This window comes from Pantherophis guttatus, chromosome 12, assembly GCF_059756535.1.
Source record: "Pantherophis guttatus breed Tessera chromosome 12, ASM5975653v1, whole genome shotgun sequence".
NCBI lineage: Eukaryota > Metazoa > Chordata > Lepidosauria > Squamata > Colubridae > Pantherophis > Pantherophis guttatus.
The window spans coordinates 5546774-5574481 of record NC_142074.1 but is presented as its reverse complement, the minus strand read 5'-3'; the positions used below and the strand labels follow the sequence as shown (position 1 = coordinate 5574481).

General features: G+C 42.4%; 1 protein-coding gene across 1 annotated transcript; it reads left to right on the top strand.

The window, feature by feature from the left end:
• AMER1 (APC membrane recruitment protein 1) lies at positions 1 to 26976 on the top strand. Its single transcript, XM_034435084.3, is given in 3 exon segments — positions 1 to 52; positions 11971 to 15136; positions 15139 to 26976. Coding segments are annotated over 2 exon segments (3216 nt in total). The 5' UTR covers positions 1 to 52; positions 11971 to 12042; the 3' UTR covers positions 15261 to 26976.
• Positions 26977 to 27708: the final 732 nt, after the last annotated feature.

Here is a 27708-nt window from a genome sequence, read left to right as displayed (position 1 = left end):
GGCGGCGGGCAACTTCCTTCCCGGCGCGGCGTCTCCAGCGCGGGCAGCAGCGGTGAGTGGCTCCAGCGGTGGGCTCTGCTGCCTTCGCCCCCTCCCCTCCCCTCCCTTCCCTTCCCCTCCTCTTTCCTCCCCCGCCCCTCTTTGCAAGGCGCGGGTCTGGCCGGCTGGTCGTGTGCACGCGTCTCTCGCCTTTTGTGTCGCCTCCCGGCGGCTCTGCGGGTGCGGGAAGGGCGCCGGCCTGCTTGGCTTTGCCAGAACGACGGAGGGGTGGCGGGGGGGGGAGAAAGGGGCGGTCTGGGACGGGGGCAGAATTGTTTGCACCCCTCCCGGGTCTTCCCCTCTTTCTTTCTTTCTCCCGCCCGGCCGCTGCCCCGTTTTCCTGTAGGCCGGGCGCGTTGCCGGTGCAGCTGGAGGCGTCGGTGCCGGGGCTCCCCTCGGCAGCGCTGAGCTCGGGCAGCCCCCTGATTTGGGGAGACGGGCGGGGAGGGGCGGGCTGGTCTGCGACCCCGCTTTCCCGAGGGGGTCGGGCTGCAGGTGCCGTTTTACTGGGCGAAAGGTGCCCGTGCGGTGAGTGTGTGCCTTCATTCACCTGTTCGGATTCACCTTGGCTCGCCATTGTCGAGGGCTCGTCCCTTATATACCCACTGCAAATTTGAATTGTCTATGTTTCGTATCTGTCTCTCTTTCTGTCAGTCTACCGTCTGTCTGTCTGTCTCTCATTTATCTGTCTCTTTTTATCTATATTATATTATATAGTATATAGTATATATTTATTATTTATTTATTTCTTTATTAAATTTTTATACCGCCCCCTCTCCCGAAGGACTCGGGGCGGTGAACAGCCAGAATTAAAAACACACAATACAAATATGAAAATACATTAAAACAAAATTAAATTATCTTTGGCTTCTCCAATTTAAAACCCCTTACCCATAAAATTCACCCAATTAAAAATTTTTTAACCCAGCCCGGCTTGCTGAAATAAAAAAGTCTTCAGGGCCCGGCGGAAGGTCCGGAGGTCCGGGATTAGTCATATCCCTGGGGGTAGCTCATTCCCGAGGGCGGGTGCCCCCACAGAGAAGGCCCTCCCCCTGGGGGTCGCCAGCCGACATTGCCTGACAGACGGCACCCTGAGGAGACCCTCTCTGTGGGAGCGTGTTGGCTGGTGGGAGGTTATCGGAGGCAGAAGGTGGTCTCGTAAATAACCGGGTCCTAAGCCATGGAGCGCTTTGAAGATGAGAACCAATACCTTGAAGCGCACTTGGAAGACCACTGGAAGCCAATGCAGCTCGCGCAGGAGAGGTGTCACGTGGGAGCGCCATGTCGCCCCCATAAGTACCCGCGCGGCCGCATTCTGCACCAGTTGGAGCCTCCGAGTGCTCCTCAAGGGGAGCCCCATGTAGAGAGCGTTGCAGTAGTCGAGGCAGGAAGTAACGAGGGCATGAGTGACCGTGCATAGGGAGTCCCGATCCAGAAAGGGGCGCAACTGGTGTATCAGGCGAACCTGATATATAGTATATACTATACTATATTATATTATATCTATATTATATCTACCATTTGTCTGTCTATGTATCATAATCTATCATTATTTGTCTCATCTCTCTCCTATCATACTAATATAAAGATCTTAGTATTAAGTAATCCATTTCCAACCAAACTAATTGTCATATTAAGTATTACTTGGATACAAAATATTACAGACCTTTTTTTTTCCTTATGCGGTCCTCAATTTTAGTTGAAAAGTTAAAAACAAAATAGACTTGCAATATTGACATCTTTAAAAAATCTTCGACCTTGATAGAACATTTATTTTTTCTTCTTTTCAATACGTAGAGCTTTCTGAATAATAAAGCCCTTCATTTAAAATCTTGAGGATCTAAATACAATTGTCTTGAAATCTGGGTTGATATAATAAGATATATTCTTTCATTTATAACATGGCAGTAAAAGGATTTTTTAACAAAGAAGAAAAAGAAAAGCAGGTTGCTGATCAGAGCTGGGAAGGGGCTTTGGGGAGCCACCACCCATCAGGATCTGTTTCTTAGTGCTGGTTTTGAGAGGGGCTCCTGGACAATGCTTTGGGTCACCTTGCCCTGATATTCAGGGGTGGAGTAGAGACCGACCAAGCCAGCCTTCAGAGAGTTTGGACAGTTTTTTTTTTTTATTATTTTTATTATTATTATTATTATTATTATTATTATTATTATTATTATTATTATTTGCTTTAATTTATATGCCGCCCTTCTCCGGAGACTCAGGGCGGCTTACAATGTGCTCAGCAATAGCCTTCATTCTTTTTGTATATTTATACAAAGTCAGCTTATTGCCCCCACAAACTGGATCCTCAATTTACCTACCTTAGAAAGGATGGAAGGCTGAGTCAACCTTGAGCCTTGGCGAGATTCGAACCCTGCAGTAATTGCAGGCAGCTGGTCTTAATAACCAGCTTAATAACAGGGTGCCTTAAACCACTGTACTACCAAGGCTCTTAGTTTTGTTCTATTTGGCTGAGGCAGTGGTGATATTTACATGAAGTTTGTTTTGTTTTTGTTTTTTTAAATTAAAGCTACAGATAGTCCTCGACTTACAACCAGCATTTCTGTTGCTAAGCAAGGAGCTGCTATGTGAGTTGCACACAATTTTACCTTTTTTTTTTTTTTGCTACAGTCGTTAAGCAAATGCAGTTGTTAAATGAACCATGCAGTCGATAAACGAATTAGACTTCCTCCATTGACTTTGCCAGAATCTGGCTGGAGAGGTCGCAGGTGGTGAATCACGTGACCCTGGAACACTGCAACTGCCATAAACACCACGAAGAACTACTCTCTGAGGAAAATGGGCGGTTAAGGAATACGGCATATAAACAAACTCCCGTTAGTTGCCAAGCTCCCGAATTTTGATCACGTGACTATGGGGATGCCATGAGGGTCACAAGTGTGAGAACTGGTCATAAGTCACTTCTTTCAGCACTGTTGGACTTAGAACAGTCACTAAATAAATGATTATTAAGTTGAGGACTACCTGCACTGGATGTATCAGAGAAGGCTGAACAGCAAGACAGAGTGAACCTATCTTAGGAAGTCATTTTGGGAAGACTCTGTGTGTGTGTGTGTGTGTGTGTGTGTGTGTGTGTGTGTGTGTGTGTGTGTGTGTATTGCTTTGTGGATTGTACTGATAGGATCCCACAACGTGGAAACTTTTCAACTTTTCACAACTCTGTTAATCAGATTAAATCTTTTAGGTCAGGCAGTTGAAAAAAATGCAATAGAATAAATTTATTTATTTATTTATTTGTTCAACTTGTATGCCGCCTTTCTCCGAAGACTCAGGGCGGCTTACAATGCATTTAAAAACCATATATAAAAACATTAAAAGTTAAACCATTAAAAACAATTAAAACCCATTCACACCATTCATGGCCGGATCTCGCCAGATCGCAACAGATCGACGGCCCCAGGCCTGCCGGAAGAGCCAGGTCTTCACCGCTTTTTGGAAGGCCAATAGGGTGGGGATGGTCCGGACCTCAGGAGGTAACTGGTTCCAGAGAGCCGGGGCAGCCACAGAGAAGGCCCTCCCCTGCGGGCCCACCAGCCAACATTGTTTAGCTGACGGGACCCGGAGGAGACCAACTCTGTGGGATCTTACCGGTCATTGGGAGCTATGTGGTAGAAGGCGGTCTCGAAGATAGCCTGGCCCTAAGCCATGTAGGGCTTTAAAGGTAATAAGCAACACCTTGAATTGTGACCGGAGACCAATAGGGAGCCAGTGCAGCTCGCGGAGAATTGGTGTAATGTGGGTGTACCTAGGTGCACCCACAACAGCTCTCGCGGCTGCGTTCTGGACCAACTGTAGTCTCTGAACACTTTTCAAGGGTAGCCCCATGTAGAGCGTGTTGCAATAATCTAACCGTGAGGTGACAAGGGCATGAGTGACTGTGAGGAGAGTAAATCAATAAATCAGATTTCCGTTTTGCCCTGGCCTCATCCAGTCACATTCCCATTGAAAAACCCATTGTAGCCTGTTGTGGCTTTTCCAAATTACACTTCTGACTTGGATTGTCAAACACTTGCCATGCTTCTGTCTTTCTTTCTTTGGTGCATCTCTGGGGTGACACAATGGTGCTCTTGACCAGATAGAGCTTTGGGACTATACAAGCAGTCCTTGATTTACAACCATAACTGTGCCCAAAAATTATGTTGTTAAATGAGACATTTGTTAAGTGAGTTTTACGACCTTTCTTGCTACAGATGTTAAGTGAACCTCTGCTGTTATTAAGTTAGTAGCACAGTTGCTAAGTGAATCTGGTTTCTCCACTGACTTTGCTTGTCAGAAGGCTGCAAAAGGTGATCACATGACTCCAGGACATTGCAACCGTCATAAATATGAACCAGTTGCCAAGTGTCTGAATTTTGACCACCTGATCATGGGGATACTGCAATGGTTGTAAGTGTGGAAAACGGTCGTCAGTCACTTTTTTCAGTGGCATTGTAACTTTGAACAGTCACTAAATGAACTTTGTAAATCGAGGACTACCTGTACTTTTACAGCAAATCCTTGATTTATAACCACAGTTGAGACCACATGTTTTTGTTGCTAAGCAAGAAGTTATTAAGTATGTTGTGCAAGATTTTATGAACTTTTTTACCACGGTTGTTAAACAAATCACTGCAGTTGTTAAGTGAATCATCTGATTGTTAAAGAGATTCTGGCCTTTTCATTGACTTTGCTTGCCGAAAAGCAACCTTGGATGCTGCAATTGTCCTAAATACATGCCAGTTGCCAAATGCTTGGTTTTCGATCACATGACCATGGGGATGCTACAAGAGTCATAAGGGTGAGGACCAGTTGTAAGTCACTTTTTTCATTGCAAATTCAAATGGTCACTAAATGAATGGTCGTAATTCAAGGGCTGTTTTTCTTTAATTATAATGACTTTCACAACAATTCTTTGATATATACATTTATACATTTTTTAAAAAAAATGTAGTGTGTTAGATGAGTCCTTTATCTTCATGGAATTAATATATGTTCTGGGCTGACAGCAGGGGTGAAATCCAGCAGGTTCTGACAGGTTCTGGAGAACCGGTAGCGGAAATTTTGAGTAGTTCAGAGAACTGGCAAATGCCACCTCTGGCTGGCCCCAGAGTGGGGAGGGAATGGAGATTTTGCAGTATCCTTCCCCTGCTACACCCACCAAGCCACACCCACAGAACCGGTAGTAAAAAAAAAAAAATGGATTTCGCCACTGGCTGACAGTATTTCCTTACCTACTACGGGTAGTCCTCAACTTACAACAGTTCATTTACTGACTGTTCGAAGTTACAACAGCGCTGAAAAAAGTGACTTATGACCATATCTCACAGTTACAGACTTTGCAGCACGTGATGATCACGTGATCAGAATTTGAATGCTTGGCAACTGACTCATATTTGTGACGGTTGCTACATCCCAGGGTTATGTGATCACCTTTTGCGACCTTCTGACAAGCAAACTCCATGGGGAAGCTGGATTCATTTAACAACCATGTTACTGACTTAACACCTGCTGTGATTCACTTAACAAATGTGGCAAGAAAAGTTGTAAAATGGGGCAAAATTCACTTAACAAATGGTTCACTTAGCCGTAGAAATTTTGGGCTCGATTATGGTCTTAACTCAAGTGCCACCTGTAGTGGCACTAACTTCAAGGTTTTGGTTACCACCTTTAAAGCGCTCCATGGCTTAGGACCTGGCTATCTATGGGACCGCCTGCTACCACCAATAGCCTCCCACCGGCCAGTATGTTCCCATAGAGAGGGGCTCCTCCAGGTGCCGTCGGCCAAACAATGTCGACTGGCGGCCCCTAGGGGGAGAGCCTTCTCTGTGGGGGCACCTACGATCTGGAACGAGCTTCCCCCGGAGATACGGAGGATCCCGGATCTTCGCACCTTCCGTCGCGCGCTTAAAACGTTTTTATTTCATCAAGCTGGCCTGGCCTAAATCTTCTCCCCTTTTAAATATAAATTTTAAACATAAATTTTAATCAGTTTAATTAGGGGGTATTTTAAAATTCAGCCTAAATTATCTAATTTGTTTTAATTTATTTTAAATTTTGTATTTCTGTGTTTTATCTTCTGGCTGTTCACAGCCCTGAGTCCTTCGGGAGAAGGGCAGTATAGAAATTTAATAAAATAAAATAAAATAAACTACCTGTAGTGCCACTGTCACAATCCTGGCCTTGTGGCCACATCCCTCATGGCTCAGCCATTGCAAAGCATCGTAATACTTCTGGAATTTTTTCCCGTGTAACATGAGCCTGTTAAGATCAGAGACTACATTTGTTCAACCAGATTTTGTTGTCTTTGATACTTTCTGGTGATAAAGTGGGAGAAACACACACTGACACAGGCACGCACAAAGATAACAAATCACAATAGGCCCTTGTTCATGTTTTAAAGCCGGGCCAATTTATCGTGGCATGATTTCCCATGGACTGGATTCCCATGATCAGCTGTGTGGCATTTTGTCAGCAGTTGGCAGATGCAACATATTCATGAGTGCCAAGACAGAAGAATGTAAACAGAGGGGTCAGATGTCAGTTAAATACAACCAACAGGGCAATCATTGTTTGTTAAACTGAGGCTGGAATGTAGGCAAAGAAGTTGAGGAATTATCCACAGGATGGATGGATAATTTCTCAAAGGATGACGGATTTTGGAGACATGCATACATATCTTTATTTATTTTTATTTATTACATATATATGGCTGCTCATCTTACAGAAGCGACTCTGAGTGGTGTAGAAGTACTCCTCGACTTAACAACCGTTCATCTAGTAACCTTTCGAAGTTACAACAGGGCTGAAAAAAGTGATATATGACCAGTTTTCACATTTACAATTGTTGCAACATGGTCATGTGATCAAAATTCAGACGCTTGGCAACTGACTCATATTTATGATGATTGCAGGATCCTGGGGTCATATGATCACCATTTGTAACCTTTCTAGCTGGCTTCCAACAAGCTAAGTCAATGAGGGAAGTCAGATTCACTTAATGACTGCACGACTCACTTAAAAACTGCAGGGATTTGTTTAAAAACTGGCAAAAAAGTCATAAATGAACTTGTTTAACAACTGCTTTGCTTAGCAACAATAATTTTGGGCCCAATTGTCATATGTTGAGGACTATCTGTACAACATGCAAATTGAACAATTAACCAGTGGAATGGTTTGCCTTCAGAAGTTGTGGGTTCTACATCACTGGAGGCTTTTAAGAAGAGACTGGACGCCACTTGTCTGAAATGATAGAGCCTCCTGCTTGAGTAAGGGGTTGGACTAGATCACTAGAAAACCTCCAGGATCCCTCCCAGCTGTATTCTGATTGATTGCTTGATTGCTTGATTGAACAATTGAACAACGATCATGCCCAATGCTTCAAAATTTGCAAAGTTTTGAATAGAATAACAGAATTGGAAGGGACCTTGGAGGTCTTCTAGTCTAACCCCTGCTCAAGCAGGAGACCTATACCATTTCAGACGAGTGGCTGTCCAGTCTCTTCCTTAAAAGCCTGCAATGTTGGAGCACTCACAATTTCTAGAGGCAAGTTGTTCCATTGATTATTTTCACTGATGGGAAATTTCTCCTTATTTCTAGATAGCTTCTGTCCTTGATTAGTGAATGGTATTGGTGAATGGTGTTAATGTAGAGAAAATAGGAGGAGGAAGGTATGTTCTGTATGTTTACCGCCTTGAGTTGTAAAGCTTATCTTATCAACTTATAAACCTTATCTTTTGACCTGCAGCAGGATAATGATGCAAGATGAAAACAGCTTTTTGCACATCAACACTCAACAATCTTGATATGAGGGATCCCATTCCCACTCTTAAAAGAATCAAGATGGGCCTTCTATAATTTGACCTTTATGTCAACATTTGTCAACCTTTTGAAATAGGCCAAGTCAAGAAATAAGCACCTCATGGATTCCTTGCCAATTTACTCTTGTAGGACATCATACCTGTAACAGTATCCTGAAAGCTTTATTAATTTTATAAATAACTCAAGGTGGTGAACATAACTAATGCTCCTTCCTTCTCCTGTGAGGTAGGTTGGGCTGAGAGAGAAGGACTGGCCTAAGGTCACCCAGCTGGCTTTCATGGCGAAGGCCAGACTTGAACTTATCATCTCCCAGTTTCATGCAAAAAGCCCATAAAGGGTTTCCAGTCAGCCATAAATGTAAATGTTGACTTTTCTTCAATCATAGATTTTGATTTCTCCTTCTCTGCAATTTCTTTTTCAGCAACTATTGCTCCATTGTAGGCAGTGCCAAAGCTGTTCATTTTTGAGCTTATAACAATCTCTCTGCAGTTGTCTTGCATAAAAACAATATTCCATGACTTTTCCCCAATTATTTGGCCATCAATTACCGAAACTTTCTGGCTGGGGAATTCTGGGAGTTGAAGTCCACCCATCTTAATGTTGCCAAGGTTGAGACTTTCGTAAAGTAACAAGGCTTGAAATGAGAAGTTTGGCTATAGGGAAGATTGAAATAATGGATAGGGATTCATCATACGATCTTGCTTGGTTTAGTCTTCTGCCACCAAATCTTCAAGGATGTTCCAATCATTATTAGCTTGTCTGTCCCAAGGGTGCTTTTTCAAGAGATAACTAGACTTCTTTTTTTTTTTGAAGACATTTCGCTTCTCATCCAAGAAGCTTCTTCAGCTCTAAGAGGAACAAGAAAGTCCAGTTGCCTCTTGAAAAATCATCTTTGGACAACCATGACCTGGATGGCTGAGAATCTCCATAGACTATTAGCTTGAATAAAAACTTGGGAGGCAAGGAAAAAGTATTGATTAGCAAGATATTTCGTGCTCCATATTTCAGTTTTGTGGCTAATGCCATGGAACTTCAAGCAGTAGGTTTAATAAGTGGTCATGCAAATTAGAGAACATTAGAACATGGCCACCTTTCTGGCTAAAATGGCTTGAAGAGAGAAAGTGGTGTAGCACTTTAATTCTGTAGATTCCTCTTTCTGGTTTCTGCCAATTTCACATTTTCTAATTATGGAAATAAAGGCAAAATTCCTTTGCTTGGCAGGCCAGACAGGTGTGTTCAAGAGAGGAACTGAATAATGTGTGATTCCATGATAGATACCCTTGGGGTGGCCCAGCATGGTCCATTAAGTTCTGGGCAGGTTGCTCAGGCTGACTTGGGTTAGAGGCTCATCCATGCAGGAAGAAAGAGTTGATTAAGTCTCTTGGGGTGTAGGAAATCCCCACTTGCTCAGGCTGGATTCTGGGCAGCTAGGTCTGTTCGATCATATATTCTTTAAATTGGTGATTTATTGAGAATTAGTTGTATGGCAGTGCATCATCTGTGCTGATAGACCGAGCTAGTTATATTCAGTGGACTGAGAGGAGAGCAGAATGGATATATTTTTGAGACATATTTTTAGTGATTTCTGGGGATTAAAGGAGGGTATGTCAACAGCAGCTTGGCTGAAGGTAGATGGATTAAAGCAGAATTGTCATGTAGATTTAGTTGAGCTTCTTATAAATGCTCTAAACTTTGTTTCATAGCAGGTTATGTCCTCCATAGTGATTACATAAAGGAATTCTCTCCAAAAAATTCTTCTGAGTCTGGGAGATCACTTGTCTTGAGAGGGTTAATATTTCTTTAGTTAAATCTTGATTGCAGTGGTTCAAGGTTATTGCTTACTACCTATCTTTGAAGTTAGTTCCACTGAGTTTTCGCCAAACACTGGAGCTCAACCCAACAGCCTAACTGCCTTTAAGTTAGGCAGTTATGGCTTAAGGGTCAGTTGAGGGAGAAAACACCCTAAAGCTATGGGCTGGAAAGATTTGAACATGTTCCCAGATTTTTCTCATTTTAACTATGGGTAGTCCTCCACTTACATCAATTCATTTAGTGACCGAAGTTATAATGGCACTGAAAAGATTACTTATGATGATTTTCCACACTTCTGACCATTGCAGCATCCCATGGCCACATGATCAAAATCTGGATGCTTGGCAACTGGCCTGTATATATCATGACAGTTGCAATGTCCCAAGATCATGTGATCCCCTTTTGTGACCTTTTGAGTCAATGGGGAAGCCTTACCAGTGTTACTAGCTTGACAACTGCAGTGATTCACTTAACAACTATGTGAAGAAAGGTCATAAAATGGGGCAAAAGCTATTTTGCTTAACAATGGATGGAAATTTTGAGCTCAGTTGTGATTGTATGTTGAGGACTACGGTACCTGCCTCATGGGGGTAATTGAGGTCTTGAAGTTTTGTCTGTTTTCAGGGCAGCTAGGAAGCAGTTTGGTTGTCACTGGATGTATTTGAGATCTGGTGGTACAAGGAATTGGCCAAAGATAAAAGGATTGTGTCATAGAGAAATCCCATCATTGTGTCTCTATGGGTGTGTTAAGAAGGTATTTTCTGTGATAAGCAGAGATATTTTGGGCTATTATGTATTACATGTCTGGAGGAATCGATATATGTCAAAAAAGAAAAATAATGTGCGAGCCTTTTAGGATAAGGATTGGGAAATTAAGAGTTCATAGTTCCATTTCTTCTTTTACAAAGAGCTGGAATAAATCTTAAAAGCCTTAGGAGATTCTATTTTGATTTTTGCCAGAACAAAATAATTGGCATAAGTGAATAGGTATTGTCCTCCCACCTGAGGTCACCTGCCTCTGCCTCTGTCTGTCTACCGGTTGAATTACTGAGGATGAGAAATTATACCACTGGACTACTGAGCTTCATAAAAACCTGAAGTAGGCTTCAAAGGCCATAAGTATGATATTCCTGTTTTGTGGTTGATCGGTGTAATGTCAAAGCAGTACAGATATGAGATCAGCCATTTCGCTTTTTATTGTTAAAATGTTCAGAAACATAAGCACTCCCTAATCCAGGGATGGGCAATTATGGCAACTTTACAACCTGTGGACTTCAACTCGCAGAATTCCTGAGCCAGCCAAGTCTATAGGTCATAAAGTTGCCATAGTTGCCCACCTCTGCCCTAATCCATTAAAACTCAATAATAGGACTAGTTGTGTAGCTGTCAATGTGGAAAGAAAAAGTACAGGTAGTCCTAGACTTATAACCACAATTGAGCCCAAAATTTCTGTTGTTGAGTGAGTTTTGCCCCATTTTATGACCTTGCTTGCCACAATTGTTAAGTGAATCACTGCTGTTGTTAACTTAGTAACATGGTTGTGAAGTGAATCTGGCTTCCACATTGACTTTGCTCGTCAGGTCACATGTGGAGTGTGATCACGTGATCCCAGGACACTGCAACTGTCATAAATATGATCCAGTTGCCAAGCATCTGAATTTTGATCATGTGACCAAGGGGATGCTGCAACAGTCATAAGTGTGAAAACAGCCATAAGTTACTTTTTTCAGTGTCGTCGTAACTTTGAACAGTTACTAAATGAATTGTTGCAAGTCAAGGAAAACCTGTAGTGTCAGACTTAACAAATTCTATTAAAGTAGGGTTACAATAAAATAGAATTAGTTCTATTCATATTTCTGCCTGGTCTGTCTATTAAGGTTGGCATCAATTTTGCAAGTCTGAAAGTACTTTTCTCCCTCTTTGCAGCCCCAAAACTAGCAAGGGTCTCTTCTGAGTCTTGCCCCACCCACACTCCTGCTGTGGGCTCAGCTGCCTTTTATGTAACCATTTCCCGGTTGCATTTCTTTGCCTGGTCTACCAAGGTTATTCCAACATACCATTGCAGGATCTTCTAAAGCGGGGGTTCTCAACCTTGGCCACTTTTAAGATGTGTGGACTTCAACTCCCACCATGCCCCAGCCACAACACTGGCTGAGGAGTTCTGGGAGTTGAAGTCCATGTGTCTTTAAGCAGCCACAGTTGAGAAACCCCTTTCTAAAGAATTGCCAATTTTCAGTATATTGTCTTGATGCTCTTTCTCTTTTCTTCCCAATTCCCTTCCCTTTTTTCTTTTTCTTTTAGAATTTCCAGGATGCTTCGGTCAAAAGATACAAAAGAGGAAGCAGCCATGAGATCGTTGGTCTTCACTTAACGATGCAAGCCAGAATGGCTGCTGTAGAAGCTGCAGGCATCGTTCAGAATCCCAGGGCCAAGTCTCTCTTGGATGGAAAAGAGTCCCAGGAGGAAAATGGGGCAGCCAGTCACCTCTCCGAACCCTGTGATGCTTCCTTCGCTGGGGCAGAGCCAAGTCGGCAACAGGCACCGGCCAGCAAACTGAAGAAGACAGCCTTTAAATTCTTCGGGGGGAAGAGAAGCATCTGCACCCTACCAAGCTTTTTTGGGGGGAAGAATAAAAGCCAGGCCAAGGGAGCTTCCAAAAAGGGTCTCAGCAAGAGCAAGACTCATGATGGTATCAGTGACACGGCGCACAAAGAGGCCAGTTCTGGATGTCTCAGGAGTCCCTCAGATGGAGGACCAGACTTCCCTCCTTCCCAGCTGCTGCCAAGTTCTCAAAGCACTGTTTTAGGAGCTGATCTCAGAGTTGGCTTCACCCAGACCTCAAACTTTCTGTCCAGCAGCTCTGAAGGCTTTGAAAAGAAGCTGATGGGAGAGAAGTCCTTGTTCCTCCCAAGATCCAAAAAGGGGCTGAAGGGGCTTTTTAACAGCATTCGCCGTCATCGGAAGAATAAAGTTGCTGAACCTGAGAAGACCGAGCTGCAGGAATGGGCTCTCAGGGACACCGTGACCGAAGAACAGCCATGTGGAAATGGGCTGGGTGGGAGTCCTCAAAGTGGGACTGTGACACCAGAATGTGCAGATAATTTCTCCAGCGATGCTGTGCCTCAAATAACCAACCATAATGAGGCAGGAGAGATGGACTGCTTGGCCTCAAGCCCAGTTAGGTCCATTGGTGAGGCAGCTAGAGGACCAGTGCATCCTGCTGATGGGCAGCCAAGCCTGGAGGACATCTGTGCTGACTCTGCCTACAGTGATCTCCCTGATGCTTTTGAACCAGAGTTCCTGGAGAAGAGCCCTCCTTGCATACCATCCGGGGAACAACTTAGCTTGATGTTTGGGGAGGTGACGTCTCTTAAAAGCTTTGACTCTTTTACCGGTTGTGGAGATATCATTGCAGAGCCGGATATTGATAGCATCACGGAGAGTTCGACGTCTGCGGAACGCAGCCGGGATGCTACCAAGAGGACCTCTTGTTTGGTTACTTACCAAGGCGGAGGGGAGGAAATGGCCCTGCCGGAGGATTTAGAAGAGTACCTCCAGCAGATGTGGGTAGGAACCATCAAAGGAGATGCAGCCTCTGAAGCACATCTGCCAGAGCTTATAACCAAATGTGACCTTCAGGGCATGAATGGAGCCAAGCAGGAAGTTAATCTATACACTGAAGGAACAAGGAATGATATAGACCTTCTGACACCACATAGTGACCAACAAGAATCTGCACCCAATAGCGATGAGGGCTACTACGATTCTACCACCCCAGGTCCTGAAGATGAAGCTGTTGATGGTTTAGATGAAATAAAAAAGGACCGCCTTCCGCGGGACAGCTACAGCGGGGATGCTCTTTATGAATTCTATGAACCAGATGATGCAATGATGAGCCCATCTCATGGAGATGGATCCTGGTTTGATGGGAAAGTGTCTCCTTCAAAGATATTTGACCAGTTCTTGGACTTTGCTCTCCCCGATGAGAAGGACTTGATCTGGCTGATGGAACAGAAAAGTGAAGTGATGGAAACAGAAGAGCAGAGGCTGGCAACCCTCCAGAAACAGCTGCTTTTTTGGGAGATGCAAAGAGACCCGGCCCTGAAACACCTCCAGGAGCTTAGAAGAGACCAACCTCTGAGACCAGGGCAGCTGTCTGAATGTAAAATGCAAACAACCGGCTTAGTTGGGAAGAGCTCGAGTTGCCTTGGTTGTGAGCAAATGAATTTTTGTGCTTTGAACGACAGTCTAAATGGTGGAAAGAAGCTAGCAGAAAGCCAAGACTGGGAAGATGATTTTCATAAGAAGCTCTGTCCAGAAAAGCTTTGTGATAGCAGCAGCACCATTAAAGCACACAATAGTTGCCTTATTCAGCCGTTAGAGAATGGCTCAGAATTGGGCTCCAGTGGTGAACAACTGGTGCTTGATTCCTGTGCTTTGGCTTCGGGAAACTCTGTGACCTACCCTCTCTACAGGGCGCATGGCCACCACAGCTGCTCTCCAAGAGCTGACTTTCAAGAGCTCTGCCAGGAACGCAACGTAGAACCAGAGCAAGCTGTCAACTTCTCACAAGCCTTGGTGGAATTTACCAGCAATGGGACTCTTTTCTTCAGCCTGTCTGAAAGTCTTAGAAGCTCCGATTCAGGCTCTGAGTTCACTCAGAACCTTCCTGACCTCCCCACAATGGTGACTTTTGACATTGTCGATGTGGAACAGGAAGGGGAAGGGGAATGCGAGGAGCATCTGGAGATGAACACGGATGAGGACATGACTGCATCCTTTGAAGCTTTTAGGGACACTTATGACTCCAAAGCATCCTTTGAATGTGATGAGCGAATGTTTCCTGAGTATCCTCAGATCTCTTTCCACTGGGGAGCTGCCAGCCTTCCTCGGCGTCTTCGACTTCAGGAGCTGAGTCCACCTCTGCTGGAGCCGCTGTCTGTCTGCAGGAGAAGCCGATCCCTTGATACCGAAAGTCTGGACTTTGAGCTGGCAAGTTTGCAGCTATCCAAGAAGAGCTTTAGGCCGTTTGAACTCTGGAGCAGTTCCAAAAAGGATCCTGGTCCTCTTGGATTGGACAATGGCCAGGAAGGTATGCCACATTCTCCAGAAGAAGCTATTGGTGGCCTCTCATGGCCAGGACAGTTGAATGTACTACATGGCAAGGAGGAATTTTCCTTGCAAGAAACAAAAACAGGAGAGACTGGTTGGAATGCACTCCCCTCTCAAAGTCCTTGGGGAATATTGGAGCACTCTGACATGGCTCCTCCTTTAGCTCACCTGGGACCGAATTCCACCAACAAACCAGCTGGACACCTTCAAGCAGATGGAAGCAACCATCCAGTCCTTCCAGCATTGAGACCATTGACCAGGCCCTCCACTCTGTTTCTGCAGGCGCCTGTGATGTCACCAGAGGGCTCTATTCCTAAAAGGCCTGGTGGGGACAGTCTGTTGAAAAAACATGCTTGGGAGAGAACGGTCTAGACTTGCCTTTGAGCTTTGATTTTCCTTGCTCCCCTGACAAGCTGTCAATGTGTAAGCTTGGGGATGTGGCTCAGGGAACATCTCAGCTTCACACCAAGCAGTGCTGAGACCACCTATAGGGGCAAGGCTGAACAGTGGGGAAACTCTAGACCCAGAACATTTGGGAAGCACTTCCTGCCAGCTAGCTAGTCTATGAATTTAACTAGCCAAGTAGCTTTTGTGAATAGGGATCCAACTGAATTGTTTTTGTTCCGGTGGGCTGTGAGAATACAGAAAATACTGCAAACTGTTGACTTTGGTTTGAAGCTAGGAGAACTGGGTGAAATGTTGATGTTTCTCCTTAAACAGAGATGCTTGTGGGTAGTGGGGACTTCTGTTGATCCACAAAACAATACGAAGAGAACAGGGACAGTCTCAAAAGTTGAGATGGGAATAAAGTCCTGAATTATTTCCAATTGCACCATCATGGGAGGAGGAGAAGTAATAATTTCCAAAAGTCAACTAGGTGGCCAAAGTTAGAAGGTATATTTTGGAGGAGCAAAAAGCTCAAGGACCTGCCAAAATGAGACATTTGCTTATGGTGAAACTTGTTAACTCCTAGTTTTTGAGGGCACGTGTGCTTAGAAGTCAACTTGCTAAGCTGTTTTTATTCCTAGAGATGCCTGTAGAAGAGAGTGCAAATAGAGATGCTTATGGTCCCAGAACTTCCTCCAGAGTGGGTGGGGCCAATTTTCTCTTTCTTTTTTTAGTTGGGAGGGAAGTTAAGGGACAGAATTAGTGCCTTAAGCCTTCTAAAGGCTTAGCACCCATTTTATATCTCCCCCAACGGGTCTTGGCCTGGGCCATGGTTGGAATGTGGCTTTTGACAAGTGGCACAAGGTCTTGGATAGACTTGAGCCAACAGAAGTCTGGCACTTGTGATATATAGGATTGCAGCTATGCAGCATATCTTAAATGTGCTTACTTGTTACAGCAGCATTTCCCAACCTTGGCAAATTGAAGGTGAGTGGATTTCAATTCCCAATCCCCATGGCTATGCTGGCTATGCAATTATGGGAGTTGAAGTCCATATACCTAGAAATGGCTCAAGGTTTGGAAACCCTGTTTTAGGGTATCCTGCTCAATTCAGTTGGGTTTTATGTAGTTTTAATAGGGGAGGGGAGGCAGAAAACTACCCAACCTGGTGCTTGTCAGTGAGGAGATTTGGTTGCAGTGGATGGGCTGGGCAAAATAGCAAGAAGTTGGCTATTAGTTAAATTAGTTAAAGATGTGATTAGAGGGGAAATGGGCCAAAAAAGGCTCTGAAATCTCTAATCTAGGAGGATCTTACTTGGGGGTATATTGTTTTTAAGAAGACATGCATACAATTAAAACATTAAAAACACTTCTTGGTACTGAAACAAAGTAATGTCAATGCAGTGGAGGTCTTGTAACGTCTGAAAGAGCATATTTTAAAAGGAGGGGGGGAACCCCGATACATGCAAAACTGCCCTTATTTAAAGTAATGGGATTCTGTTATTTTTTTTATTATGGTTAAATTTCCAGAAAAGAGCCTTGGCTTGTTTGTATGTGTTGGTTCTGTGTGTGTGTGTGTGTGTGTGTGTGTGTGTGTGTGTGAATCCTGCCCCTAGCACTTTCAAGGCACTGTGCCATTTTCCAGGATCAGCTGGCCATTGCAAGGAAGCCATCTGATCCAGAGAAGGATGCAGTTGCTTTAATGAGCTATGTCCAGACTGTGTGTGTGCTCCAAAGTTCATTTTTTGGAATCAGATTCGAAGTGCTGCCAGGCAGAATATCTGTTGAAATCAATTTTCTAGGGTGCCTAGAATGGCTGTTCATTGAAATACTGAATGCAGAGAAGCTTTTTAGGAAATAAAGCCTCCATCAGTTGGCCAAAGTTGACTTGGTTTCCTGAATTCCTCTCACAGCTGTCTTGTACTGTATCACAACTTGTCCCACCGGTCAGAGAAAAGTTCCTTCTCTTTCCAAGTCAGATTGGCTAGTTTACTAGAAAATCCAGATCCTGTGTCCCACCTGTGCACGCTATAGGGCAGGTAATATGCAGCAAAAGCTCTCAAATCTGTCTCTTTGTCAAAGACATGGTTCAAGAATGCCCGGTAGATATATTTATGGAATGAGGGGTCCTTGGTGCTCTGTGAGCTTGGTTGTTTTCTTGTAGACCTTTCATTACTCAAACTTGGTAACATTATCAGTGCCAATGAGTACTGAGTAACACTGATGATATTATCTAGTTTGGTTAATGAAAGGACTAAAAGAAAAACTCAGAAAATATCAAGGAATATTTGAGCTACAAATATTCTCCTTTATTGATATTTGCAAAGTTTGTTGAGGAGAACTTCAGGGAGACTCAGCTCTAGCAATCCATGCAACATTTTTTTCATAGTTGCCCCAGCGGTGTTCAGAATTCGCAACTGAGACAAACGTTGAAAGTCTGATTAGAAGGTTGGTGCTAATACTTCAGAATCCTTTTTGCACGAAGATCGATGCAACTTTTTTTTTCAAAAGCTCGCGGGCAGAGCAAGAGCGGGTCCGACTTCTGCATGATGACGAATAAGTTGACAAGCTATCCGTGATTATCACCCATTCTTCATTTGGCTGCTGGAAAACCTTTGAATCCTGGTCCCTGAAATTGGGGGGTGAGATTTTACTTTTTAAAGAAATGGGAATGAAAAACGAAACCATTGTGATTAACTTAAATTAATCCGGGCATATCATTTAAGTTCTCCCTCTAAATAGGAACTAGAATATTTGACGCTGCCCTCTTCTGGATGCTGCTCTTGAAAAGAAGAAAATGGAGTTCTTGGCCATAAAAAGGCTGCTTCCATTTGTAGTAAATCAAGGATTTCCCATTTAGGAGTAGCCGTCCCTGGAGAGAAAAACTGAAATCTGGTAATAAAATAGAGACAAAGCTACTACAGGTAGTCCTTGACTTATGACCACAATTCAGCCCAAAATTTCTGTTGCTAAGCGAGACAACTGTTAAGTGAGGTTTGCTTCATTTTACGACTTTTCTTGCACAGTTGTAAAGTGAATCACTGCAGTCATTAAGTTAGTAACATGGTTGTTAATCTGTGAATCTGGCTTTTTCATTGACTTTGCTTGTCAGAAAGTTGCAAACGGTGACCACATGATCCCGGAACACTGCAACCGTCATAAATGTGAGTCAGTTGCCAAGCGGCTGAATTTTGATCACATGACCTGCATGCTGCAACAGTTATAAATGGGAAAAACAGTCATGTCACTTTTTTCAGTGTTATCGTAACTTCAGACGGTCACTAAATAAATGGTTGTAAGTCCAGGGCTACCAGCAGAGGGGAAAAGCGTGAAGTCCTGAAGTCTATTGAATAAAAATAAAATAAAGGACAGGCTTTCAGTGTTTGGTGAAAACAATTAAATTGGGCAGAAAGATTCTATTTCAGTCTTAATGATAATAACACAGTTGGAAGGGATCTTGAGGTCTTCTAGTCCAACCCCCTGTTCAAGCAGGAGACCCTATACCATTTCAGACAAGTGGCTGTCCAATCCCTTCTTGAAAGCCTCCAGGGAGATTTCCCTGCCATGTTAATTTTTTGGGGGGAGGAAACTTGCAAGTTACATAACAGCACCTTGAAAGCCCTACCTTCCCTACCTCTGATCTTTGGGAACAAGTTTTCCATCTGATCTCCGTTTTCTCAGACTCTTCTGGTCTTGGACTTCGCTACTAACCGTCAATTTGCCATCTCCTTCAAAGGGGGGATTCTTCTCAGGATTCCAATTTGGGTAGTGAATGGAAAGATTTGCTTGAAAATCCCTGAAACCTCCCTCCAAACATTTGGTGGCACTTCAAGCAGGGTTGATTGAGCCCAAAGCTAGCCTGTTTGTTAATTCCACCCATCTAAAAATATCTAAGACGGCTTTCCTTCTGAATGGCATGTCTTGATTCATAGAGCAATATCCCCTGTTGCTCTTAGCCAACATTGGCCAATGTTTGGATCCCATATCTCTGACTGCAAGTCTGGGTGATTCCAAGCCAAACGGCAATTCACTGGTCATGGCGTGGTGGGCCATTAACACTTGAGGATCCTCCAAATGTTGCCTACCTGGGACTTCTAAAATGGGATGGGTGGAATTGAGAGGCACGATCTGTTGAAGGGACCTTTGTTTTCAATTGCTGCAAACAATTATGCTGCCGATAGGATGGGTGAAGTTCACTATGTAAAGTGTTTTGTTCACAGATTGAGGCTTTCGGTTGCGTTGGGTTTGGCGTGGCGTGCACATAGTTCTTTCTTCCTTTTGAATATATCACCAAAGACATCTTGTGGAATTGTTAAATGGCGTAAACACTTCTCTTTTTTTATTTGGTTGGTTGTTTTGGGGAAAAGGTGTATAGGTGTTTGAACTAATAAGAATGTTTCTCTACAGATATGTATTTGCTAGCCTCCGGGTTGTGGATATTTATAGAAATGCTTTTTTTTCCCTAAAGAAAACCAATTTTATAATATACTAGGGTACTCAAGACTTTGACTTTGCATCTGACCTTGTTCTAAAAGGGTTTTCTGATTTTGGTTTTGTGGTCTCTTTGAAAAAAAAAATGTGAATTGTCGCAAGAAAATGTTGGCTGAATTGTGAGGATGGGCAAGCACGAAAGGTGGAGTAGTAGAGCTGGAATGGATCTTCTCATGTTACGATCTGTCTTATAGTCTTGGTTGGACTTGATCGGACATTTTTGACTTGATAATTTTCAAGGCTCAAGAAATAGAGAAGATTAAGATGGCAATTTGCATAGCACCATACGTTACACAGAAGGGGATATTGTTCTGACAGCTAGGGGGAAACTGTCATGTCTTTGATGGCTCCCTTGTATTAAAATATGTACTCTGTGCATGTAGAAAAACAAACGTCCATTAGCTCTTTGAGGTAGCCCAGATAAGTAGCATAAGTACAAGCACCAGCTGTCCCTATATTAGGGTCAGATTACATTAATGGAATTTTGCACATCTGAAAATACAGGCAGTCCTCAACTTACAATTGAACCCAAAAATTCTGTTGCTAAGTGAGACATTTGTTAAGTGAATTTTGCCCCATTTTCTCATCTATCCTGCCACCGTTATTAAGTGACTCACTGCAGTTGTTACATTAGTAACATGGTTGTAAAGTGAATCTAACTTCTCCAATGACATCGCTTGTAAGAAGGTTGCAAAAGGGGATCACATGACCCCGGGACACTGCAACAGTCAAAAATATGAATCAGATGCCAAGCATCTGAATTTTGATCACACAACCATGAGGATGCCACAAAGGTCATGTGAACAACAGTCATGTCACATTTTTCAGTGCTGCTGTAGCTTTGAACGGTCACTAAACAAACTGTTGTAAGTCAAGGACTACATGTATTAACCCCCTCCTTTCCTTTTATTCTCCAGAAACTAGGGAGAGTTCCTTCTCAGATGTTTTCCATGTCCCTTTTCCTTTCATGGACTGAGATACCATTTTTATGATGGTGGTCTAAGCTGCAACTCTTCTTGCTGTCTCCCAAGGTCATTCTCACATACTGATACAATATCAGGAGGCGCAATGAAGGAAATGAAGAAGAGCTTCTTCACTACAAAAAGGACTTAAAAGTCTACAAATGTTCCCCAACCTTCCCTGCTGCCCATCTAAAATGGTTCAGTGTAGGATTATGACCTCCTCATTCTTGGTAATACATTGAAATGAAAGGACGTAGGTCACAAAATCTGAGGCTTGCTCTGCTTTCTAATTTCTGGGGCAGTTGTTCATTTTTCTGAGAAGGGTTGGTTGACGAATTCTGTAGTTGAAAGTCTACATAAGGTGGGAACATGCAAATTTCTTGGGGACCGATGGAAGGGCTCTCCACTCATCCAAAGATGATTTGCATCAAAATAAGAGTTTTGTTGCAGTGGTTCCTTCAGCTTTGTAGTCTGTCCTTTCCTCAAGAAGTCATCACTGGACCAAGCAATCCTGGACAATTTTTATCCAGTTCTTCAGCCTTCCTTTTTTAAGTTGTAGGAAATATGGTCAGGCAACAGCATCAGAAGTTCCTGGAGAAAACAGATTATTTGGATCAGTTTTAGCTAGAACATAGTCCAAAGATTGCATTGGTTGCACTTGGGGATAAGCTGTGGTAGAGCTTGGGTGAGAGACATTGGGGTCTCTCATCAAGGAACATTGGACATCTTAGTTGGTTGAGATACTGCCAATTATAGTACTTATGGACTGGCTATGGGGATTTAAAGTGGTGGACACCAGATTATGATGGTTCTCTTCCTTTTTCTGGTGGCTTCTACATAGCATTAACAGAGTAGAGATCAAGTCCATGGCCCATCATCTGTGGATGCCCAGGGACTTGACGCCCTTGCCCCTTTTGTTTTAACAACTATACCAAGGGTCTCCAAACTTGATCATTTTAAGACTTGTGGACTTCATCTCCCAGAAGCTGAAGTCCACAAGTCTTAAAGTGGCCAAGTTTGGAGACTCCTGCTCTACACAGAACCACCTATTGAACCCATCCATTGATTTGATGTCCACACTCATCAGTTTGCTCATGATACAGAACTGTACCTCTCAACCCCAGCTCTCCCAACAGATGCTGCTCAATGTTTTTTTCCAACGTCTTGAGTCTGGGTAGGTCTGGATTGCAAAGGGACGGACTCGGGCTCAATTCTAACAAGACTTGAATAGTTCTAGATATTTGCCCATCCCCCCCCTAGTTCAGAGGACTTTCTAACTCTAGTCTAGTCTTGGATTTATTTATTTATTTATTTAAATTGATTTATATGGCTGCCCAGCTGACAGATGTAGTTCTGGGTAATTGACGAAAAACAAACAAAACTAAACTAAAAATATGTTATATAAATATAGGGTGACACTTTCTTATTCAAGACTGCCTCTTTGTGGTAGACCTTGAACACCAAAGTTATGAATATTAAAATGACTTTTATTATAAGGTTACAGTAAGATATTCTTTCAACTCTCACTACTACTTCTACTGAAGAAAACTAGGGAGGATTCAGTCTGAGGCGCTTTTTCAAGTTACACTCCTGCTTTGGATTCAAATTTCTCTTATCTGACCATTCCTTGGCTGTGGCTGTTTCTCCTTTTCCTCAAGATTATTTTTTACAGCTCATTACGACTAGTGTGTAATCTTGGAGACAGTGGATTGTTTTGGACTCAAAGCTCCTGTCTGAAGAGCAGGTGGCCAATAAGCCCTTTGCAAAGACCCATTCAATGTCCCAAAGATGTTTTTTTCCCAAATACATTTTTTCAAGAGGCAACTGGACTTTCTGGTTTTTCTTTGAAGATGTTTCGCTTCTCATCTGAAGAAGCTCCTTGGATGGGAAGTGAAAGTCCAGTTGCCTCTTGAAAAGCACCTTTGGGACAACCAAAACTTGGATGACTAAGAATGTCCATAGACCCATTTAATGAGCCAGTTGCATCCATTCCTGGATCTGGAAGCATTTCAGACAGCCACTCCTGCCCACGACACCTCACAAATAGAGTACAGCCATGCGGTTTACATGTGGCTGCTCTTGAAGACCCCTTGGAGGCTACAACTGGTTCAGAAGGTGGTGGTGCAGGCAATATGGGAAGTGCCATAATCAGGGCATGTGACACCACTGTTCAATGAGTTGTACTGCTTATCGGTTAGCTTTCAAGTACAGGTCATCCTTGACTTATGACCACAATTGAGCCCAATATTTCTGTTGCTAGTTGAGACATCTGCTAAATTTTATGACCATTCTTAGCTCAGTTGTTAAGTGAATCACTGCAGTTGGTAAGATAGTAACCTGGTTGTTAAGTGAACCTGGCTTCCTCATTGACTTTGCTTGTCAGAAGGTCACAAAAGATGATCACATGATCTTGGGACACTGTGACCATCATAAATATGAACCAGTTGCCAAGAATTCAGATTTTGATCACATGATCTTGGGGATACTACAAAGGTCATAACTGAGAAAAATGGTCACTTTTCCGGGCCATTGTAACTTTGAATGGTCACTAAATGAACTGTTGTAAATCGAGGACTATCTGTATAATTCAAGATGCTGGTTAGCATCTAAAAAGCTTTTTGTGGCATTGGACGTGGTCGTTTGAGGAACCAGCTATCTCTGATCATTTCTGCTCATCTGGTAAGATTGAGTAGAGTAGATGTACTCCAGGTGCCTCTGATTAAACAATGCCCTCTGCCAAGGTCTAGGAAGCATGCCCTTCCTATCCCAGTTCCAGTTCTCTGGAATAAGATCCCCCACAGATCCATGGGTTTTCCCCCTTGATGATGTTCAGAAACCCTTTGAACCCCTTCCTCTTCTCCCAGGCTTTGGGGTAGGATAGCGGTTGAGCTTCATGGGATAGCCATGACGTGGATCAGGGGTCTCCAAATTTGTCAACTTTAAGACTGATGGACTTCAACTCCCAGAATTCCTGAGCCACCATATGAATTCTGGCAGTTGAAGTCTACCAGTCTTAAAGTTGACAAATTTGGAGACGCCTGAGCTGGATGATTGAGAGTCTTCACAGACAACCCCATGGAATGTTTTGACTCTACCTATGGTCTCTTCTGGACATATCCAGTCTGTATCTGTTATCATTGTTTCCTTCTTTTTAAGCATAAGCTGGTCAAAGCCTATTGGAGTAGACCAGCCTCTAAATCATAAATTAAAAGAAATCAACCTAGTTTCATATTTGAAGAAAAGATGATGGTTGCTACTTCTATATGTGCAGTGAAAAGCAGGGGGAACATGTTAATAATGGATTGTAGACATCAGTAGACTTAAAATTGATGTCTGCCTTCATTCATCTTGTCCTCCAGGTATCCTGTCCTTGAAAAGCTCACTTTGATTTTATTCTCTTGGGAGAATCTCTGGCTGGCTTACATCTTTGCTTTGGATTAGGGAATAGTGTCTTTCTCTTAAACGGGAATAGGCAGCCCTGTTTGCTAAAATTATTAGGTTTCCAGGGGAATTTACAAGGAGCATCTGATGACCTATTTGCAGAGCGGGTAGGATTGGACTTAACAATTATTCCTTGTATCTTTTTAACAACTTGGTGCACTGACACATCTATCTTAATGCCTGCTGTTTTTAAAAAAGAAAACTAAATATCCTATTGCTGGACTTTAGTGATTTGCCACCAGCTTTTGGCAGAGTGATGTTCAGGAACTGCGGGTTGTGCCACAAATTGGCTAGGGTGTGGTGGCACAGTGGTGAGAATGCAGTATTGCAGGTTAATTCTGCTGACTGCCAGGAGTTCGATTCTGACAGGCTGAACGTTGACTCAGCTTTCCATCCTTCTGAATTCAGTAAAATGAAGATCCAGATGATTGGGGGCAAGATGCTGACTCTGTAAGCCACTTAGAGAGGGCTGTAAAGCACTGTGAAGCGGTATATAAGTCTAGTGCTATTGCTATATGATCTGTTACCAAAGGCTGCTCGCCCCAACTGTAAGCTAAAAAACTGATTTATTGCTGCTTTTCTTGTCTTCCTCATGATTCTTAAGAGGATGTATCAGTTACATTTTAAGAGTAGAAAAAACGATTGTGCTGAAATATTTCCGTGTTCCAATGTGTTTGTTGTGTGCTTTACAGCTTTGGTAAGAGTATTATTCAGTTTTCAGTTGTTTTAAGATCACATGAAAGAAAATTTAAACCAATACCTTGGGATCTTTCCTGAAGTGTCAAAAGCTAGTTGTCAGCATAAGAAGAAACAAATGCATTCCAGTTCTTTGACTGATTTTATACAAAATCTTAACCCTAAATGCATAGAACAAGATGCACATTTAAAGTTGATGTGATCTGTGTTTAAGCAAATATGCCGTATTAGGACAATGTGATAAGTTGATTCACAAAAATGATTGAGATTGTTTTGGTTCAGGATTTTCACAACACAGTCACAATCTAGCCTGTCCTAATTTTGCATAGTCAGCATCTTAGATCAGTGTTTTTCCAACTTGGGAACTTTAAGATGCGTGAACTTCAACTCCCTGAATTCTCCTGGCTGAGAAATTCTGGGAATTGAAGTCCACACTTCTTAAAAGTTGCCAAGTTTGAAAACTGTTTCAGTGACCATCAAGCCAACTGAGAGGACTGATATTAAATTCCGCCCTAGCTTTATTGTTGTCAGCTTTTACTGTATTAGAACTGTGAGAGCCTTAAAAATTGAGTTAGGGAATTCTGTGTTCTCTTCCTTATTTCTTCTTTTTTATGAGCCCAATGAAAAACTTGATTTATTCCCTTTTTTCCCTGACAATTTCTAGTTGCTTCTTCTTTTTTTTAAAAAAAGGATTTTACATCTCTGGATAGTATTAAAATATGCCTTGTTACAGGAAAATGACAACTGGAAAAAACCTGCCTTTTAAGGGTAGCAGAATGATTTACTGTACTGGGCTTTACTGGGCTGTCCTTAAATATAGTTATGAATTTGTATTCTTGATAAAAATGTTTTCATTTGGAAGAAGAAAAAATTAGATATTGATTGAATAATGAAGTGGGGCATTCTCTTTGTCACGCAATGACCGTGAAATCACTAATACAGATAGTCCTCGACTTACAACTGTAACTAAGCCCAGAATTACAGTCATAAGTCATTCCAGTCATAAATTGAGTCATCATGTGACCAGACCCAATTTTTTGACATTTTTTTGTAGCAGTTGTTAAGCAAATCCATTTTCCCCAATGGGTGAAATCAGCAAAACGTGGTCACATGATTGCAAATCATGAGCTGCTTGCAAAGTGCTGAAAATGCAGTCATGGGACTATGTACAAGGGGATGGATGGATGTAGCCATTGTAAGTTCAAAAACGGGTCATAAGTAAGGGGAGGATTGTCGTAACTGAATGGTCATTAAGTGAATAATCGTAAGTCAAGGACTACCTGTATATCTCCTTTTTAGTTGTAAATACACAAATCAAGTAAACTTGAAGGACACAGTAATCTACTTGGGCACAGAAGGACAGTTTATCATCTACATCTTGAAACTTTTTAGTCTTAACATATTTATGATTGTATATTGCAAATAGTTGGATATTCAAAGAACTATGATTAGGTATGTATTTTGCAAAACCAGACAGAGAAAAAGTAATATTTCAGTATTTGGAGGGAGCAGAATTGATCGCATGCTCCATTTTGAGAGCTGTTTGAGACTCAACAGTGAAAGAGAAGTTCCTAGCTCATATTTTGCTGGATATTAGCAGATATTGCTCTACTTTGTCCTACTCTACAGAAGAAGCTGCAAATGTGGATTTTCTATTGATCTGTTTCTTGTGCTTCTTTTCCTATACACCAGGCAGCTAATCATGGTCACACTGTATATACATGAGTTGAGCTGGATCAGGAAAATGATGATATAAAGCAGTATTTCTCAAGCTTGCAACTTGAAGATGTGTGGACTTCAACTTCCAGATTCTGAGAGTTGAACTCCACTCAAGTTGCCAAAGACTGATATAGAGAGAACTTCTATAAGCAACCTTCTACCATCCTAAGAAACCTAAGATCTGGTGCTGATCAATGTAGTGAAATAATCTCATTGACTTGTAGAATTTTGAAATCATTCACGCTAAAATTGCAAAGTATATGTAATCACTGCCAAATGTAAAGTTGTCTCATGCAGTTGGGTTTAATGTAAATGAAACTTCTCTTGTTTCTCATTCCGTCTTTTGATTGTTCCCCAATTTGTTTTTGTTTGGGTTTCATGAATGTTTTTTTAAAAAATCTTCATTGGACTGTTCTTACATGGTTTTCAAGATATTTTGCAATGAATGTTCTTGCTAAAGGCTAATGAATAAATTTGAGGGTTTTTTTTTTTAAAAAAAGAGGTTACTCTCTTTCATTGCATTTTTTTAAAAATAGTTCGTAATATCGTATTTATAAGTTCTACCAAAAATTACATCTGGGAAATGAAGGTGATTCCAGATGAGACATGCTTGAAGGCATGTCTCATCTGTAAGCATGTCTCAGGATGTTAGGGTTCAAATTGTGATTTACAAACCTTCCTGCAACACTTGTTGAGATGTAGAGTCTACATGAATCTAAGCTGTGAAAGGATGGGCTAAAGTAAAGACTTTAGTAAAGACCAAAGTGAGAGCTGTATGCAACACCATTTCATTTTAATGTATGCCAATTAGTGTACATTCAAAATGACAATAAAATTATTCTAAGTTTTAAGTTTAAAGTAAAGACCCTTCAACCCTCCTTTCGCCTTCATAGTATTTGGCCTACCTGCCCATGCTGCCAATGTTGACAAGATGGAAAATAAAACCTGGCAGAGAATGGGGAGGAAGCATCTTTATACATTTTTCATGAACTCAAGTCAGTTGAGAAAGAGATCAAACCTAGGAGAAATTTCCTGACAGTGAAAAAAATTAATTAGTGGAACAGCTTGCCTCCAGAAGTTGTAGGTACTCCCATCACTGCAGGTTTGCAAGAAAAGATCTGACAACCAGTTTTCTGGAATGGTATAAGGACTCATGCCTTGGGCAGGGGGTTAGACTAGAAGACCTGCAGGGTCCCTTCCAACTCTGTTATTCTATATGCAACCAACTCCA